The sequence below is a fragment of the Nerophis lumbriciformis genome, linkage group LG36 (assembly GCF_033978685.3).
Source record: "Nerophis lumbriciformis linkage group LG36, RoL_Nlum_v2.1, whole genome shotgun sequence".
Taxonomy (NCBI): Eukaryota; Metazoa; Chordata; class Actinopteri; order Syngnathiformes; family Syngnathidae; genus Nerophis; species Nerophis lumbriciformis.
Window position 1 is genome coordinate 21,187,501 of NC_084583.2, and position 17,261 is coordinate 21,204,761.

At 41.7% G+C, this 17,261-nt stretch overlaps 1 protein-coding gene across 1 annotated transcript in view; it reads right to left on the minus strand.

The window, feature by feature from the left end:
- LOC133577095 (macrophage colony-stimulating factor 1 receptor 1-like) overlaps positions 1–17,261 on the minus strand; it is a 104,196-nt gene that overhangs the window by 20,084 nt on the left and 66,851 nt on the right. The window contains exons 18-19 of the mRNA XM_061930655.2: positions 13,452–13,563; positions 13,280–13,379 (exon numbers count right to left, since the gene is read on the minus strand). Of these exons, the coding sequence (XP_061786639.1) occupies positions 13,280–13,379; positions 13,452–13,563 (212 nt within the window). The remainder of the gene's footprint in view (positions 1–13,279; positions 13,380–13,451; positions 13,564–17,261) is intronic.

Sequence of the window (17,261 nt, forward strand, 5' to 3'; positions counted from 1 at the left end):
GTTTAAGAAAAACCTTTCTCAACCAGCTATTGCAAGGAATTTAGAGATTTCACCATCTACGGTCCGTAATATCATCAAAGGGTTCAGAGAATCTGGAGAAATCACTGCACGTAAGCAGCTAAGCCCGTGACCTTTGATCCCTCAGGCTGTACTGCATCAACAAGCGACATCAGTGTGTAAAGGATATCACCACATGGGCACAGGAACACTTCAGAAACCCACTGTCAGTAACTACAGTTGGTCGATACATCTGTAAGTGCAAGTTAAAACTCTCCTATGCAAGGCGAAAACCGTTTATCAACAACACCCAGAAATGCCGTCGGCTTCGTTTGGGCCTGAGCTCATCTAAGATGGACTGATACAAAGTGGAAAAGTGTTCTGTGGTCTGACGAGTCCACATTTCTAATTGTTTTTGGAAACTGTGGACGTCGTGTCCTCCGGACCAAAGAGGAAAAGAACCATCCGGACTGTTATAGGCGCAAAGTGTAAAAGCCAGCATGTGTGATGGTATGGGGGTGTATTAGTGCCCAAGACATGGGTAACTAGAAGCATTTAAGTCCCATCTTAAAACTCATTTGTATACTCTAGCCTTTAAATAGCCCCCCTGTTAGACCAGTTGATCTGCCGTTTCTTTTCTTTTCTCCTCTGCTCCCCTTTTCCTTGGGGGGGGGGGGGGGGGGGGGGCACAGGTCCAGTGGCCATGGATGAAGTGCTGGCTGTCCAGAGTCGGGACCCGGGGTGGACCGCTCGCCTGTGCATCGGCTGGGAACATCTCTGCGCTGCTGACCCGTTTCCGCTCGGGATGGTGTCCTGCTGGCCCCACTATGGACTGGACTCTTACTATTATGTTGGATCCACTATGGACTGGACTCTCACAATATTATGTCAGACCCACTCGACATCCATTGCTTTCGGTCTCCCCTAGAGGGGGGGGGGTTACCCACATATGCGGTCCTCTCCAAGGTTTCTCATAGTCATTCACATCCACGTCCCACTGGGGTGAGTTTTTCCTTGCCCGTATGTGGGCTTTGTACCGAGGATGTCGTTGTGGCTTGTGCAGCCCTTTGAGACACTTGTGATTTAGGGCTATATAAATAAAGATTGATTGATTGATTGAGATTGAACTTACACATCTGTGAAGGCGCCATTAATGCTGAAAGGTACATACAGCAAGATATGTTGCCATCCAAGCAACGTTACCATGGACGCCCCTGCTTATTTCAGCAAGACAATGCCAAGCCACGTGTTACATCAACGTGGCTTCATAGTAAAAGAGTGCGGGTACTAGACTGGCCTGCCTGTAGTCCAGACCTGTCTCCCATTGAAAATGTGTGGCGCATTATGAAGCCTAAAATAGCACAAGGGAGACCCCCGGACTGTTGAACAACTTAAGCTGTACATCAAGCAAGAATGGGAAAGAATTCCACCTGAGAAGCTTCAAAAATGTGTCTCCTCAGTTCCCAAATGTTTACTGAGTGTTGTTAAAAGGAAAGGCCATGTAACACAGTGGTGAACATGCCCTTTCCCAACTACGTGTTGCAGCCATGAAATTGTAAGTTAATTATTATTTGCAAAAAAATTGTCTTTGTAGCATATTCAACTGAATATGGGTTGAAAATGATTCGCAAATCATTGTATTCCGTTTATATTTACATCTAACACAATTTCCCAACTCATATGGAAACGGGGTTTGTAACTTAGATATTGGCTTTCACTATGTAAAGCGCTTTGAGTCACTTGAGAAAAAGCGCTATATAAATACAACTTGTGATTAGCACATGGCTTCATATCATTCGACAAGGTTGTTCCGATAAACTGAAAGTAGGTTAGATATAATTAGTGAATGGCATTAATAGCAAGAGTGTTATTCGAGTGGGCCCCGGGGCCACTCTGTAGTGGAAAAGTTGTTAAAAAGGTTGAGAACCCCTGCTTGATGTCACTTAAATACCTGAAGATATGTAAGAAAGTTTGTACTGAGTTTCATGAACCGGCCATCGGTCTACTTGGGTCCTTAAAGCCGTCTGGTCCAGCTGCTCTATATTGTAGCGTGTCCAATCATTGTGTCCGTGTTGCCACACTGTCTACACACAAATCAGGAAGTATAAAATAAGAAGTACAAGGAAGTGTGTTTGTGCTTCCACAAGAGAGACTTGTTCCCTGCACCAGTCTGGCCGTGAAATAGCAGTTCCACGGCCTCGCAGCGCGGCGGTCATGTGGCTAACAGGCCTGACTCACAGATGACCGGGCCCTGACTCACATTCAGTCTGCACCGTTTCCACCACGCAATTATTCCGGGGTGGTGTGACAGCCGCGACCAATCACTGACACACAGCGGAGGGGGGGGGGGGGGGGGGGGGGTCCACACATCAGGACCTGCGAAAATTGTCTTTTAATAAAAAAACCGAACCCCAAAACTCAAAATTGCGCTCTAGCGCCCCTTAGAAAGAAAACTGCTTATAACTCCCAGTACGAATGTTGTAGGGACATGAAACAAAAACTTCTATGTAGGTCTGACTTATACCTAGTTTTCATAATTGTATATCCTCGGGCAAAAATCAACAGGAAGTTGGCAATTCCCCCTTCAATACAAAAAAGTACTAAAAACAGTCACTTTTGCCTCTTTGAGCTCTAATTTGACCCCCTTAACATGCTTCAAAACTCACCAAACTGAACACACACATCAGGACTGGCTAAAACTGTGATCTAATGAAAAAACCTAACCCCAAATCTCAAAATTGCGCTCTAGCGCAATTTTTGAATAAAACGCACAAAAAACTGCTCCTCTGAAGAAAAAAATGACAAAACTGCCTGTCGGAGAGACATGAAACAAAAACCTCTATGTAGGTCTAACTTAGACCTACATTTTATAAATTGACAACCCCCAGCGAAAATCAACAGGAAGTTTGCTATTCCCCCTTCAAAACAAATTTTTTGTAAAAACCGGTCACCTTCCTTCAAAATCTATCTCCTCTGAGCGCGTTTGTCGTTTTGGCTTCAAACTAACACAGGAGAGAGATTGAACCCTTGTGTATAAAAGTATAGAACAGCGTTTTAATACCTGCTCCGGTTTTGATTTTATGACCCTTCAAAGACCCGCTGCGCTGCTGTTTTTTTAAGATGGCTGCTTAAAAGCAGGAAGCACCAACGTGCCCACACAATGCAGACAAGGTAGGTACACTAGACAAAAGTCTTGGGACACTTCAGACTAAAAGTAGACAAAAGCATTGGGACACTTAGGACTAGCACCTGCCAAACACGCGGGCCCGACCAATGCTGCTTGCAGCTTTAATTTTAAATTGCCTTTCAAATGTCTATTCTTGCTGTTGGCTTTTATCAAATACATTTCCCCCAAAAATGCGACTTATACTCCAATGCGACTTATATGTTTTTTCCTTCTTTATTATGCATTTTCGGCCGGTGCGACTTATACTCCGAAAAATACGGTGTTTACATTGTAGATTGTCTCTCAAGGCATCAAAACTATGAATGAACACATGTGGAGTTATGTACTTAACTGAAAACATGTTTTATATTCTAGTTCCTTCAAAATAGCCACCCTTTGCTCTGATTATTGTTTTGCGCACTCTTGGCATTCTCTCGATGTGCTTCAAGTGGTAGTCACCTGAAATGGTTTTCACTTCACAGGTGTGCTTAAAGTTGAAGTAGTTCGAAATTGCGTGCGCCTATAAAAGTATGTTGGTGTAAAACCACTCATTTAGCAATTATGAATGTTCAAGCGTTGAAGATCTAATCTGAGTACCGTATTTTTTGGAGTATAAATCGCTCCGGAGTATAAGTCGCACTGGCCGAAAATGCACAATAAAGAAGGAAAAAAACATATACCGTATTTTCCGCACTATTAGCCGCACCTAAAAACCACAAATTTACTCAAAAGCTGACAGTGCGGCTTATAACCCGGTGCGCTTTATATATGGATTAATATTAAGATTCATTTTCATAAAGTTTCAGTCTCGCAACTACGGTAAACAGCCGCCATCTTTTTTCCCCGTAGAAGAGGAAGTGCTTCTTCTTCTACGCAAGCAACCGCCAAGGTAAGCACCCGCCCCCATAGAACAGGAAGCGCTTCTTCTTCTACTGTAAGCAACCACCCGCCCACGTAGAAGAAGAAGAAGAAGCGCGCGGATATTACGTTTCATTTCCTTTGTGTGTTTACATCTGTAAAGACCACAAAATGGCTCCTACTAAGCGACAGGTTTCCAGTTCATGAAAAGACGCAATCTCTCCATCCGCACACGGACTACTATTTCACAGCAACTGCCTAAAGACTTTCAAGAAAAGCTGGCTACTTTCCGTGCATATTGTAAAAACAAGATAGCTGAAAAAAAGATCCGGTCAGAGAACATTATCAACATGGACGAGGTTCCACTGACTTTTGATATTCCTGTGAACCGCACTGTGGATACAACGGGAGCACGTACGGTGAATATTCGCACCACAGGGAATGAGAAGTCATCCTTCACTGTGGTTCTAGCTTGCCATGCTAATGGCCAGAAACTTCCACCTATGGTGATATTCAAAAGGAAGACCTTGCCAAAAGAGACCTTTCCAGCCGGCGTCATCATAAAAGCTAACTCGAAGGGATGGATGGATGAAGAAAAGATGAGCGAGTGGTTAAGGTAAGTTTACGCGAAGAGGCCGGGTGGCTTTTTTCACGCAGCTCCGTCCATGTTGATATACGACTCCATGCGCGCCCACATCACGCTGGTTTTTAATATATTATTAAAGTTTGACTGACCTATCTGACTGTTTTTTTGACATTCCCTTTAGCGCAGTTAGATGCGGCTTATAACACGGGGCGGCTTATAGGTGGACAAAGTTTTGAAATATGCCGTTCATTGAAGGCGCGGCTTATAACCCAGGGCGCCTTATGGTGCGGAAAATACGGTAAGTCGCATTTTTGGGGGAAATGTATTTGATAAAAGCCAACAGCAAAAATAGACATTTGAAAGGCAATTTAAAATAAATAAAGAATAGTGAACAACAGGCTGAATAAGTGTACGTTATATGAGGCATAAATAACCAACTGGTATGTTAACGTAACATATTATGGTAAGAGTCATTCAAATAACTATAACATATAGAACATGCTATACGTTTACCAAACAATCTGTCACTCCTAATCGCTAAAGCCCATGAAATCTTATACGTCTAGTCTCTTACGTGAATGAGATCAATAATATTATTTGGTATTTTAAGCTAATGTGTTAATCATTTCACACATAAGTCGCTCCTGAGTATAAGTCGCACCCCCACCCAAACTATGAAAAAAACTGCGACTTATAGTCCGAAAAATACGAAAATGATAGTTGCACATTACTTAGGTAGAGGCGCGTTAACAAATATCCAGTAACAAATGTGTTCGCATCATTGCGTTATTACTTAACTTAATGAATTATTATGGCCACTAGGTCATAGTATAAGTCAATTCAAGATGGTTAATAATGAATAGATTAGTGTTTTCATCCATTGTTTTCTGTTTGAGTCATTTCATATACCGTATTTTTCTGAGTATAAGTCGCTCCAGAGTATAAGTCGCACCGGCCGAAAATGCGTAATAAAGAAGGAAAAAAACATATATAAGTCGCATTTTGGGGGGAAATGTATTTGATAAAAGCCAACAGCAAGAATAGACATTTGAAAGGCAATTTAAAATAAATAAAGAATAAAGAATGTATGTTATATGAGGCATAAATAACCAACTGGTATGTTAACGTAACATATTATGGTAAGAGTCATTCAAATAACTATAACATATAGAACATGCTATACGTTTACCAAACAATCTGTCACTCCTAATCACTAAATCCCATGAAATCTTATACGTCTAGTCTCTTACGTGAATGAGATCAATAATATTATTTGGTATTTTAAGCTAATGTGTTAATCATTTCACACATAAGTCGCTCCTGAGTATAAGTCGCACCCCCACCCAAACTATGAAAAAAACTGCGACTTATAGTCCGAAAAATACGGTATGTATTTTTTTTAGAGATGTCCAATAATGCCTTTTTTTGCCGATATCCGATTTTCCAATACTGTCCAACTCTTAATTACCGATACCGATGTCAAGCGATACCGATACATACAATGGTGGAATGAACACATTATTATGCCTAATTTTGTTGTGATGCCCCGCTGGATGCATTAAACAATGTAACAATGTTTTCCAAAATAAATCAACTCAAGTTATGGAAAAAAAATGCCAACGTGGCACTGCCATATTTATTATTGAAGTCACAAAGTGCATTATTTGTTTTAACATGCCTCAAAACATCAGCTTGGAATTTGGGACATGCTCTCCCTCAGTGTATATATATATATATGTGTATATTGTAGTGTCCCGGAAGAGTTAGTACTGCAAGGGATTCTGGGTATTTGTTCTGTTGTGTTTATGTTGCGTTACGGTGCGGATGTTCTCCCGAAATGTGTTTGTCATTCTTGTTTGGTGTGGGTTCACAGTGTGGCGCATATTTGTAAAAGTGTTAAACTTGTTTATACGGCCACCCTCAGTGTGACCTGCATGTCTGTTGACCAAGTATGCATGGCATTCACTTGTGTGTGTGTGAAGAGCCGTAGATATTATGTGATTGGACCGACACGCAAAGGCAGTGCCTTTAAGGTTTATTGGCGCTCTGTACTTCTCCCTACGTCCGTGTACACAGCAGCCTTTTAAAAAGTTATAAGTTTTACTTTTTGAAACTGATACCGATAAGTTCCAATGTTAAATTTTTTATTTTTTATTTTATTTTTTTTATTTGTTAAATTTTAAAACAGTTATCGGTCGATAATATCGGCAGTTCGATATTATCGGACATCCCTAATTTTTTAAAATAACTTTTTAAAATTATGAATGGATTTATTATTGAGATGAATAAGTACTTGAGTGTAAATCTATTATTTTGTGCACTGCTAATACGAACGCCCATCAAATATCATCACTTCTATCCATCTATAATGCATCTGAGTAATATTTAGCTTTAGCTAAGGTAAGCATGCGTTTATACGATATTAAACTATCACTCCATGCTTGATGCATTATGGTATAATTCTGTGTACGATGCATTTCTGATTCTATGGTTATCATCACTTTTTATTTTGAACATTATGGTATAATTATGGTCCTATGGTTATCATCACACTTTCTCTCTTTAGAATTAATGGTATCATTCTTTGTAAGATCCACTTCTGGTTCTATGGTTATCATCACACTTTTTATTTTGGGCATTATGGTATAATTCTGTGTACGATACATTTCTGGTTCTATGGTTATCATCACACTTTCTCTCTTTAGAAATAATGGTATAATTTTTTGTAAGATCCATTTATGCTTCTATGGTTATCATCACACTTTTCATTTTGGGCATTATGGTATAATTCTGTGTACGATACATTTATGGTTCTATGGTTATCATCACACTTTTTCTCTTTAGAATTAACGGTATCATTCTTTGTAGGATCCATTTCTGGTTCTATGGTTATCATCACACTTTTCATTTTGGGCATTATGGTATAATTCTGTGTACGATACATTTCTGGTTCTATGGTTATCATCACACCTTTTCTCTTTAGAATTAACGGTATCATTCTTTGTAGGATCCATTTCTGGTTCTATGGTTATCATCACACTTTTCATTTTGGGCATTATGGTATAATTCTGTGTACGATACATTTCTGGTTCTATGGTTATCATCACTTTTTATTTTGAACATTATGGTATAATTATGGTTCTATGGTTATCATCACACTTTCTCTCTTTAGAATTAATGGTATCATTCTTTGTAAGATACATTTGAGGTTCTATGGTTATCATCACACTTTTTATTTTGGGCATTATGGTATAATTCTGTGTATGATACATTTCTGGTTCTATGGTTATCATCACACTTTTCATTTTGGGTATTATGGTATAATTCTGTGTATGATACATTTCTGGTTCTATGGTTATCATCACACTTTCTCTTTTTAAAATGGATGGTATCATTTTTTGTAAGATCCATTTATGCTTCTATGGTTCTATGGTAAAGATTGAATGATTGATCTGGAAAGTATTCACGTCTTTTCACTTATTTGTTATGTTACAGCCTTATTCCAAAATAGAATACATACATTTTTTGTCCTCAAACTTCTACCCACAATACTCCATAACAACAACGTAAAAAGGTTCTATTTCTTTTTTTGCAACTTGAACAAAAAAAAACAAATTTACAAATACCATACAAAAGTACTCGCAGCCTTTGCACAATACAATGTTGATGCACCTTTGGCAACAATTACGGCCTCAAGTCTTTTGTGAATACGACGCCACCAGCTTTCACTTATTTCTCTTTGCAGCACTTTTCAAGCTCCATTAATTTGGATGAGAAGTGTTAGTTTTCATCCAGGATGTCTCTATACATTGCTGCATTCATCTTAGTCTAGTCAGGGAGGTGACCAAGAACCTGATGGTCACTCTGTCAGATCTACAGCATTCATCTGTGGAGAGATGAGAACCTTCCAGAAGGACAACCATCTCTGCAGCAATCCACCACTCAGGGCTGAATGGTAGAGTGGCCAGACAGAAGCCATTTCTTAGTGAAAAGTTTGTAAAAAAAATGCACCTGAAAGACTCTCAGAACATTAGAAACTAAATGATCTGGTCTGATGAGACAAAGGTTGAAGTTTTTGGCGTAAATGCCAGGCATCATGTTTGGAGTAAACCAGGCACCGCTCATCACCAGGCCAATACCATCCCTCCAGTGAAGCATGGTGGTGGCAGCATCATGGTGTGGGGATGGTTTTCAGCGATTAGTCATGATAGAGGCATACCTGCCAACTTTTGAAATCAGAAAAACCTAGTAGCCAGGGTCCAGGGGTTGCAGGCCCCGGTAGGTCCAGGACAAAGTCCTGGTGGGGGGTTCCTTCGCCCCCCCGCCCCCCGACGCAAAATGATTATTAGCATTCAGACAGGTTAAAATGTTGCTAAAACCATCACTTTTCTATCAGTCACAGTGACTTTTCAAAACAAAAATATTACAGCAAAAATCATATGGGTTGATTGACATGTTTATTCTGTAAGCTAACTTCAATAGTTTGAAATTATTTTTGACAGTTAATGCCAGTTATCCTGTCAACCTTTCACAAGACTTCAATTTGTTCATTGAAAGTATAAACAGTATAAACACTTTTTACAGTAAACAAATGGTAAAACGGTACTAAACAATTCCATTAAAAAAAAAAAATTGGTGTCATTATTAACTTTCTGTCCAAGCTTGTATAATCTACTGCCTTGTTCAATTGTAAAAAATATTCTGTGCCTAAAATTCACATTTCTATCACAATTATCATACTGTAAACATGGTAAGCTAACTTCATTAAAATTAATAGTCCTGTCAATAGCATGGAATTACAATTCAAATGTAGTTTTTTTGGAAGCCTTTCAAAAGAATTCAAAATATGAAAAATTCATGAAAATGAATTTAAGCCATCAGACACTTGAAAAGTGGCACATCACATCTCTAATGTAATCATTTGAACTTTTCAACAGAAATAGCACCGCAAAAATATTAAGGACATACTTCTGTATTTTGGTAGTTATGCTGTCAACATTTAACAAGATTTCTTCAACTTGGACTTGAAAGCATAAATAGTATAAACACTTTTAACAGTATAACAGTACTAAACAATTCCAATAGATAACATTGGTGTCATTACCTTTTTGTGGCTAAAATCCGAAAAACGTTGAAAGTTTTCCACTTGTATCGCTAGCAACGGCATTAGACTTGTGTTTTTTTGTCCCAACGTGGTCTTTTACATCGCTAATTCCTCCGTGTCCGATCGAAAAATCTTGTCTGCACAAGGTGCAATTCGCGTAGTTTTCACCCTTTTTGGAAGGGATAATTATTCCCGGATAGGCTTTGGAATATTCTTCACGGAATGACTGCAGTTTTCTTTTCGGTTTAAGACTCGTTTGCGATTTTTCTCCGGCTGATTCCATGATCGTTCGCTCGTTTGGAAACTCGTGCTTGGCAGCGGTGCTATAAATAGCCTCGCGCATGGCATTCGGAATGGCTCGATAGGAAGTTACGGGAAGCAGTGTCGATTGTCATTGTTGTTACGCGATTTCGTGAATAAAACTTTATTTTTTTATTTTTTTTTTAATTAATGAAAAAACATATTTTTTATCACTGCAACCGTAACCCGGAATAGGTTGATGAAAACCGTACTAATTACGGGAAAACCGGAGTAGTTGGCAGGTATGTGTTATGTAGACCACAAGGAAGTGTTTTACATTTAGAAATAATAATAATAATAATAATAATATGACTCCTTTAATGAGCCTTATAATATGGTGCGTCTCATGTATGAAAAAAGATCGAAAATAGACCATTCATCGGCAGTGCGCCCTATGGTACGGAAAATACGGTAAGTCAGGAAAGTATTCACAGCGCTTCACTTGTTCCACATTTTGAGGAATGGGTGAAACTGCTGAAAGATAGGTGTGCTATGATTGTGTTCAAAAAGACTTGAGGCTGTAATTGCTGCCAAAGGTGCATCAACAAAGTATTGAGCAAAGGGTCTGAATACTTGTGATTTATTCATTTTTCAATACATTTGCAAATTCAAAAGAAAAATTAAAGCTGCAAGCAGCATTGGTCGGGCCCGCGTATTTGGCAGGTGCTAGTCCTAAGTGTCCCAATACTTTTGTCTACTTTTAGTCTGAAGTGTCCCAAGACTTTTGTCTAGTGTACCTACCTTGTCTGCAATGTGTGGGCACGTCGGTGCTTCCTGCTTTTAAGCAGCCATCTTAAAAAAACAGCAGCGCAGCAGCATCAGCGCAGCGGGTCTTTGAAGGGTCATAAAATCAAAACCGGAGCAGGTATTACAACTCTGTTGTTATTTTATACACAAGGGTTCAATCTCTCTCCTGTGTTAGTTTGAAGCCGAAACGACAAACGCGCTCAGAGGAGATTTGAAGGAAGGTGACCGGTTTTTACAAAAAATTTGTTTTGAAGGGGGAATAGCTAGATAATTATTCCCGGATAGGCTTTTGAATATTCTTCACGGAATGACTGCAGTTTTCTTTTCGGTTTAAGACTCGTTTGCGATTTTTCTCCGGCTGATTCCATGATCGTTCGCTCGTTTGGAAACAATGGCAACAGGTGCCTCGTGCTTGGCAGCGGTGCTATAAATAGCCTCGCGCATGGCATTCGGAATGGCACGATAGGAAGTTACGGGAAGCAGTGTCGATTGTGATTGTTGTTACGCGATTTCGTGAATAAAACTTCCATCCATCCATCCATCCATCTTCTTCCGCTTATCCGAGGTCGGGTCGCGGGGGCAGCAGCCTAAGCAGGGAAGCCCAGACTTCCCTCTCCCCAGCCACTTCGTCCAGCTCCTCCCGGGGGATCCCGAGGCATTCCCAGGCCAGCCGGGAGACATAGTCTTCCCAACGTGTCCCGGGTCTTCCTCGTGGCCTCCTACCGGTCGGACATGCCCTAAACACCTCCTTAGGGAGGCGCTCGGGTGGCATCCTGACCAGATGCCCGAACCACCTCATCTGGCTCCTCTCGATGTGGAGGAGCAGCGGCTTTACTTTGAGCTCCCCCCGGATGACAGAGCTTCTCACCCTATCTCTAAGGGAGAGACCCGCCACCCGGCGGAGGAAACTCATTTCGGCCGCTTGTACCCGTGATCTTGTCCTTTCGGTCATAACCCAAAGCTCATGACCATAGGTGAGGATGGGAACGTAGATCGACCGGTAAATTGAGAGCTTTGCCTTCCGGCTCAGCTCCTTCTTCACCACAACGGATCGATACAGCGTCCGCATTACTGAAGACGCCGCACCGATCCGCCTGTCGATCTCACGATCCACTCTTCCCTCACTCGTGAACAAGACTCCGAGGTACTTGAACTCCTCCACTTGGGGCAAGATCTCCTCCCCAACCTGGAGATGGCACTCCACCCTTTTCCGGGCGAGAACCATGGACTCGGACTTGGAGGTGCTGATTCTCATCCCAGTCGCTTCACACTCAGCTGCGAACCGATCCAGTGAGAGCTGAAGATCCTGGCCAGATGAAGCCATCAGGACCAAGTCATCTGCAAAAAGCAGAGACCTAATCCTGCAGTCACCAAACCGGATCCCCTCAACGCCTTGACTGCGCCTAGAAATTCTGTCCATAAAAGTTATGAACAGAATCGGTGACAAAGGGCAGCCTTGGCGGAGTCCAACCCTCACCGGAAACGTGTCCGACTTACTGCCGGCAATGCGAACCAAGCTCTGACACTGATCATACAGGGAGCGGACCGCCACAATCAGACAGTCCGAAACCCCATACTCTCTGAGCACTCCCCACAGGACTTCCCGAGGGACACGGTCGAATGCCTTCTCCAAGTCCACAAAGCACATGTAGACTGGTTGGGCAAACTCCCATGCACCCTCAAGGACCCTGCCGAGAGTATAGAGCTGGTCCACAGTTCCACGACCAGGACGAAAACCACACTGTTCCTCCTGAATCCGAGGTTCGACTATCCGGCGTAGCCTCCTCTCCAGTACACCTGAATAGACCTTACCGGGAAGGCTGAGGAGTGTGATCCCACGATAGTTAGAACACACCCTCCGGTTCCCCTTCTTAAAGAGAGGAACCACCACCCCGGTCTGCCAATCCAGAGGTATATATATGCAGTGAATAAAACTTTTTTTAAAAATTATTTTTTTTAGTTAATGAAAAACCGTATTTTTTATCACTGCAACCGTAACCTGGAATAGGTTGATGAAAACCGTACTAATTACGGGAAAACCGGAGTAGTTGGCAGGTATGTAGAGGGAAAGATGCATGCAGGAACGTACAGAGACATCCTGAATGAAAACCAACGCTTCCCATCCAACCTGATAGAGTTAGAGAGGTGCTGCAAAGAGGAATGGGCGAAACTGCCCAAAGATAGGTGTGCCAAGATGGTGGCATCGTATTCAAAAAGACTTGAGGCTGTAACTGCTGCCAAAAGTGCATCAACCAAGTATTGAGCAAAGGCTGTGAATACTTATGTACATGTGATTGTTTAATTTAGTTTTTTTAGTTTGAATAAATTTGCACATTTTCGTTATGAGGCGTTGTCTGTAAAATTTTGAGGACAAAAACATTTTTTTCCCATTTTGGAATGAGACTGTAACCAAAAAATGTGGAACAAGTGAAGCACTGTGAATACTTTTCAGATGTACTTCATCTGTCCATCCATCCAACCGCCCGCCAACTAGGTTGAGAGGAAGGAACTAATGGCTTACATCTCAGGTGGCGCAAAGTCTGGCTGACACATCTGGTAGCCACGTTTCACCATCTTGTAGAACCTGGAGTCCACAGCAATGCTGGGGTAAGGACTTTCCCCTGATAGAGCACGTCAACACTTTAGCACAAAAGCGTCTCTCTAACAATGTGACTAAATGTGTGTATTCTCACCCAAAGAGAAGATCTCCCACAGGAGGATTCCATAGGACCAGACGTCGCTCTGGACAGTGTAGACGCAGTCAAAGATACTCTCTGGAGCCATCCACTTCACTGGCAGGCGCGCCTTCAAAGGGACAATAAACAAGTTCAAGTGTCTCATTAGTACACCTCATACTAGAGATGCGCGGTTTGCGGGCACAACCGCAGAGTCCGCGGATTATCCGCGGATCGGGCGGATGAAAAAAAAAAAAAAAAAAGTTTTTATCCGCGGGTCGGGTCGGGTCGGGTCGGGTCGGGTCGGGTCGGGCGGTTGAAATAAAAAAAAAAAAGATTTTATCCGCGGGTCGGGTCGGGTCGGGTCGGGTCGGGTCGGGCGGTTGAAATAAAAAAAAATTAGATTTTAAATAGATTCAGGCGGGTGGCAGTTAAACCAATTCGGAAATATATATACATAGTTAAATATTGTTACCCACATACGAAAAACGAGCAGGCACCTGCAGCATATGCCACAACAGAAGACAAAAAAAAAAAGAGATGGACACTTTTACGGAGCGGAGAAGGGACGCCTCGCGGAGAGGGCCCCACCGGGAGCCGTAGCTGAGGCGATCCGCGAAAAGGGCCCGACGCACGTCCAGGTATAGACAGCAGGACGGTGGCCATGGAAGTCGGAACCCGCTAAGGAGTGTGTAACAACCCACCTGCCAAATCAACTAGCCCTGAAAATGGATGGCGCTGGAGCGTCGGGCCCATACCCGGCCGTCGCCGGCAGCGAGACGCGCTTGGAGGTGCGCTCAGCGCGGCTCCCATATGATTGCGCACTGGTGTGCGTCTGGGTCGTGACAGCGTGGCACGCGAATGAATGTCTGTGCTGCATTGGATCAGTCTCCTTTCTTTAACAGGCAAAAGCTTTATAACCTCACTAATGCCTTGCATCGTCTATATTAGATATATAACAACGGTCGGGTGCGGTTCTGATCAAATGTTAGATCGGGTGGATGGCGGATGGTTGACGACTTTCTGATGCGGTTGCGGATGAAATAATTGCCTATCCGCGCATCTCTACCTCATACATTTGATTTTCTCAAGGGAAGCCAAATGCGGATATACTTTAGAGTAGCCTGTGTACAGTTGCAATTGACTGAAAATGAGTCACATTGTTGTCAGACCAGGTGAGTACCAAGAAAACATGTCCTGCCTACACTCAAAAATAGGTTGGAATTTGAATGATTCAACGCTTCAATTTTGGTTCCTCACAATTCTCAATTCTTAAATATGCAGGGTCGTCATAAAAGTTTGCAAGGCTTTACCATACCATAAATATCAAGGTGCTTCGTTATATTTCTAATAGCGTTATGGTCTGGGTTTGCTACGGTTTGATTGAGGGAAACATAATGTATTATTTTTAGACTTTTTAGACCAGTTGATCTGCCACCTTTCTACTCTGTCCCCCCCTCTCTGAACTGGAGAGGGTACCAGGCGGCCACGGATCATTTCTGAGGCGGTACCAGTCTTGTGAGGTGCGAGCTGACCTGAGTTGTGACCAGGAGTGGACCCCTTTTCCACACACAGCTGTGGGCTGGCCTGGCTGAGCCCAAGAGAAGATCCCCCCCCCATGACTATCTGTTGGCTTGTTGATGAAGGAGACTTCCACATGATCTATTTATGGAACAATTAGAGATGTCGGCAGGCCGATATTGTCGGCCGATAAATGCTTTAGAATGTAATATCGGAAATTATCAATATCGATTTTTTTTTATTATCAGTATCGGTTTTTATTTTATTTTTTTATTTTTATTAAATCAACATAAAAAAACACAAGATACACTTACAATTAGTGCACCAACCCAAAAAAACCTCCCTCCCCCATTCACACTCATTCACACAAAAGGGTTGTTTCTTTCTGTTATTATTATTCTGGTAGGTTCCTACATTATATATCAATATATATCAATACAGTCTGCAAGGGATACAGTCCGTAAGCACACATGATTGTGCGTGCTGCTGCTCCACTAATAGTACTAACCTTTAACACTTCATTTGACTCATTCATTACTAGTTTCTATGTAACTGTTTTTATATTGTTTTACTTTCTTTTTTATCCAAGAAAAGGTTTTTAATTAATTTATCTTAATTTATTTTATTAATTTTTTAAAAGGGACCTTATCTTCACCATACCTGGTTGCCCAAATTACGCATAATAATGTGTTAATTCCACGATATCGGTATCGGTAATTAAGAGTTGGACAATATCAGGATATCGGATAAAGAGCCATTATCGGACATCCCTAGTAACAATTGAATAATTGTATCCATTGCAGCTGCTCACCCTGGAAGGGTGGTCCCTACATCTGTCTCCTCTCAAGCCTTCTTCTTTTTCCCCTGCTGGGGTCTTTTGATTTTTTTCCTTGTCCGGATGTGGGTTTAGATCAGGGGATGTCATTGTGGTTTGTGCAGCCCTTTGAGAGACTTGTAATGAAGGGCTACTATGTACATACATTTTAAATTTGGTTTTGAGGGATTTAAAGTGTGATCACACTCCTCAGCCTTCCCGGTAAGGTCTATTCAGGTGTACTGGAGAGGAGGCTACGCCGGATAGTCGAACCTCGGATTCAGGAGGAACAGTGTGGTTTTCGTCCTGGTCGTGGAACTGTGGACCAGCTCTATACTCTCGGCAGGGTCCTTGAGGGTGCATGGGAGTTTGCCCAACCAGTCTATAACCGACTGAATGGCTTTCTGGAAAAACTAAATATCCTTGTCCCCTCCCAATATGGTTTTCGTAAAAAAAAGCACCACCTGTATGGCTATACTCGACCTTTTGGAAAAGGTCAATGACTGTATTGAAGAAGGAAAATGCGGTATTGGCATTTTTTTGGATCTATCCAAGGCCTTTGACACAATAGACTTTGAGATCTTATTGTATAAACTATATCACTATGGTGTCAGAGGGGTACCTCTCGATTGGTTCCGCTCTTACCTATACGGAAGGCAGCAATGTGTATGCGTCAATGATCACAATTCACCCTGTATGACCATAAATTATGGGGTTCCCCAGGGATCCATCTTGGGGCCTCTCCTTTTTATCCTATACATAAATGATTTTGTAAACTCCTCCGAAACTTTTCATAAAATAATTTTTGCTGACGATACAAATTTGTTTACCTCACACAGGAGCCTACACCATCTACAAGTAACTGTCAATTCAGAGCTTGTGAAAGTGGATTCCTGGTTCAAATGCAATAAGCTCTCACTTAATGTAAATAAAACAAATTTTATTCTATTTCGTTCTAATAAAAACTGGACAAATACTGAGCACTGCCATATCAACATCAATGGGCAGGAAATACAGAGAGTGTACTCCACAAAATTCCTGGGGGTCATCATTGACGAATACCTCAATTTCAAATGTCACATTAGCTATCTGTTAAACAAATTATCCAAATATGTTGGCCTGTTCTTTCACCTTCGTCATTATCTTCCTCTTTATGCTCTACTCACACTATATAAAACTCTCTTTGAACCACATCTAAACTACTGTAATGTCATCTGGTGTAACACCTTCCCTACCTACCTCCACAAATTAGAATCTATGCAAAAGAAAATCATACGGGCCCTGTCATGGTCCAAGTTTAATGCCCCCACTCGACATCTATTCCATAATTATCATCTCTTAAGACTGACAGAGTTCAATATTTATCAAAATGCTTGTTTAACCTATCAAGTCATTTACAGGCTGAATTTAAGGCTCTGTAGCTTGGTTCCTATCTACCATCCCCAGCATGCCCACAACACTCGTAACTTAGATTTGATATCAGGGAAACATCG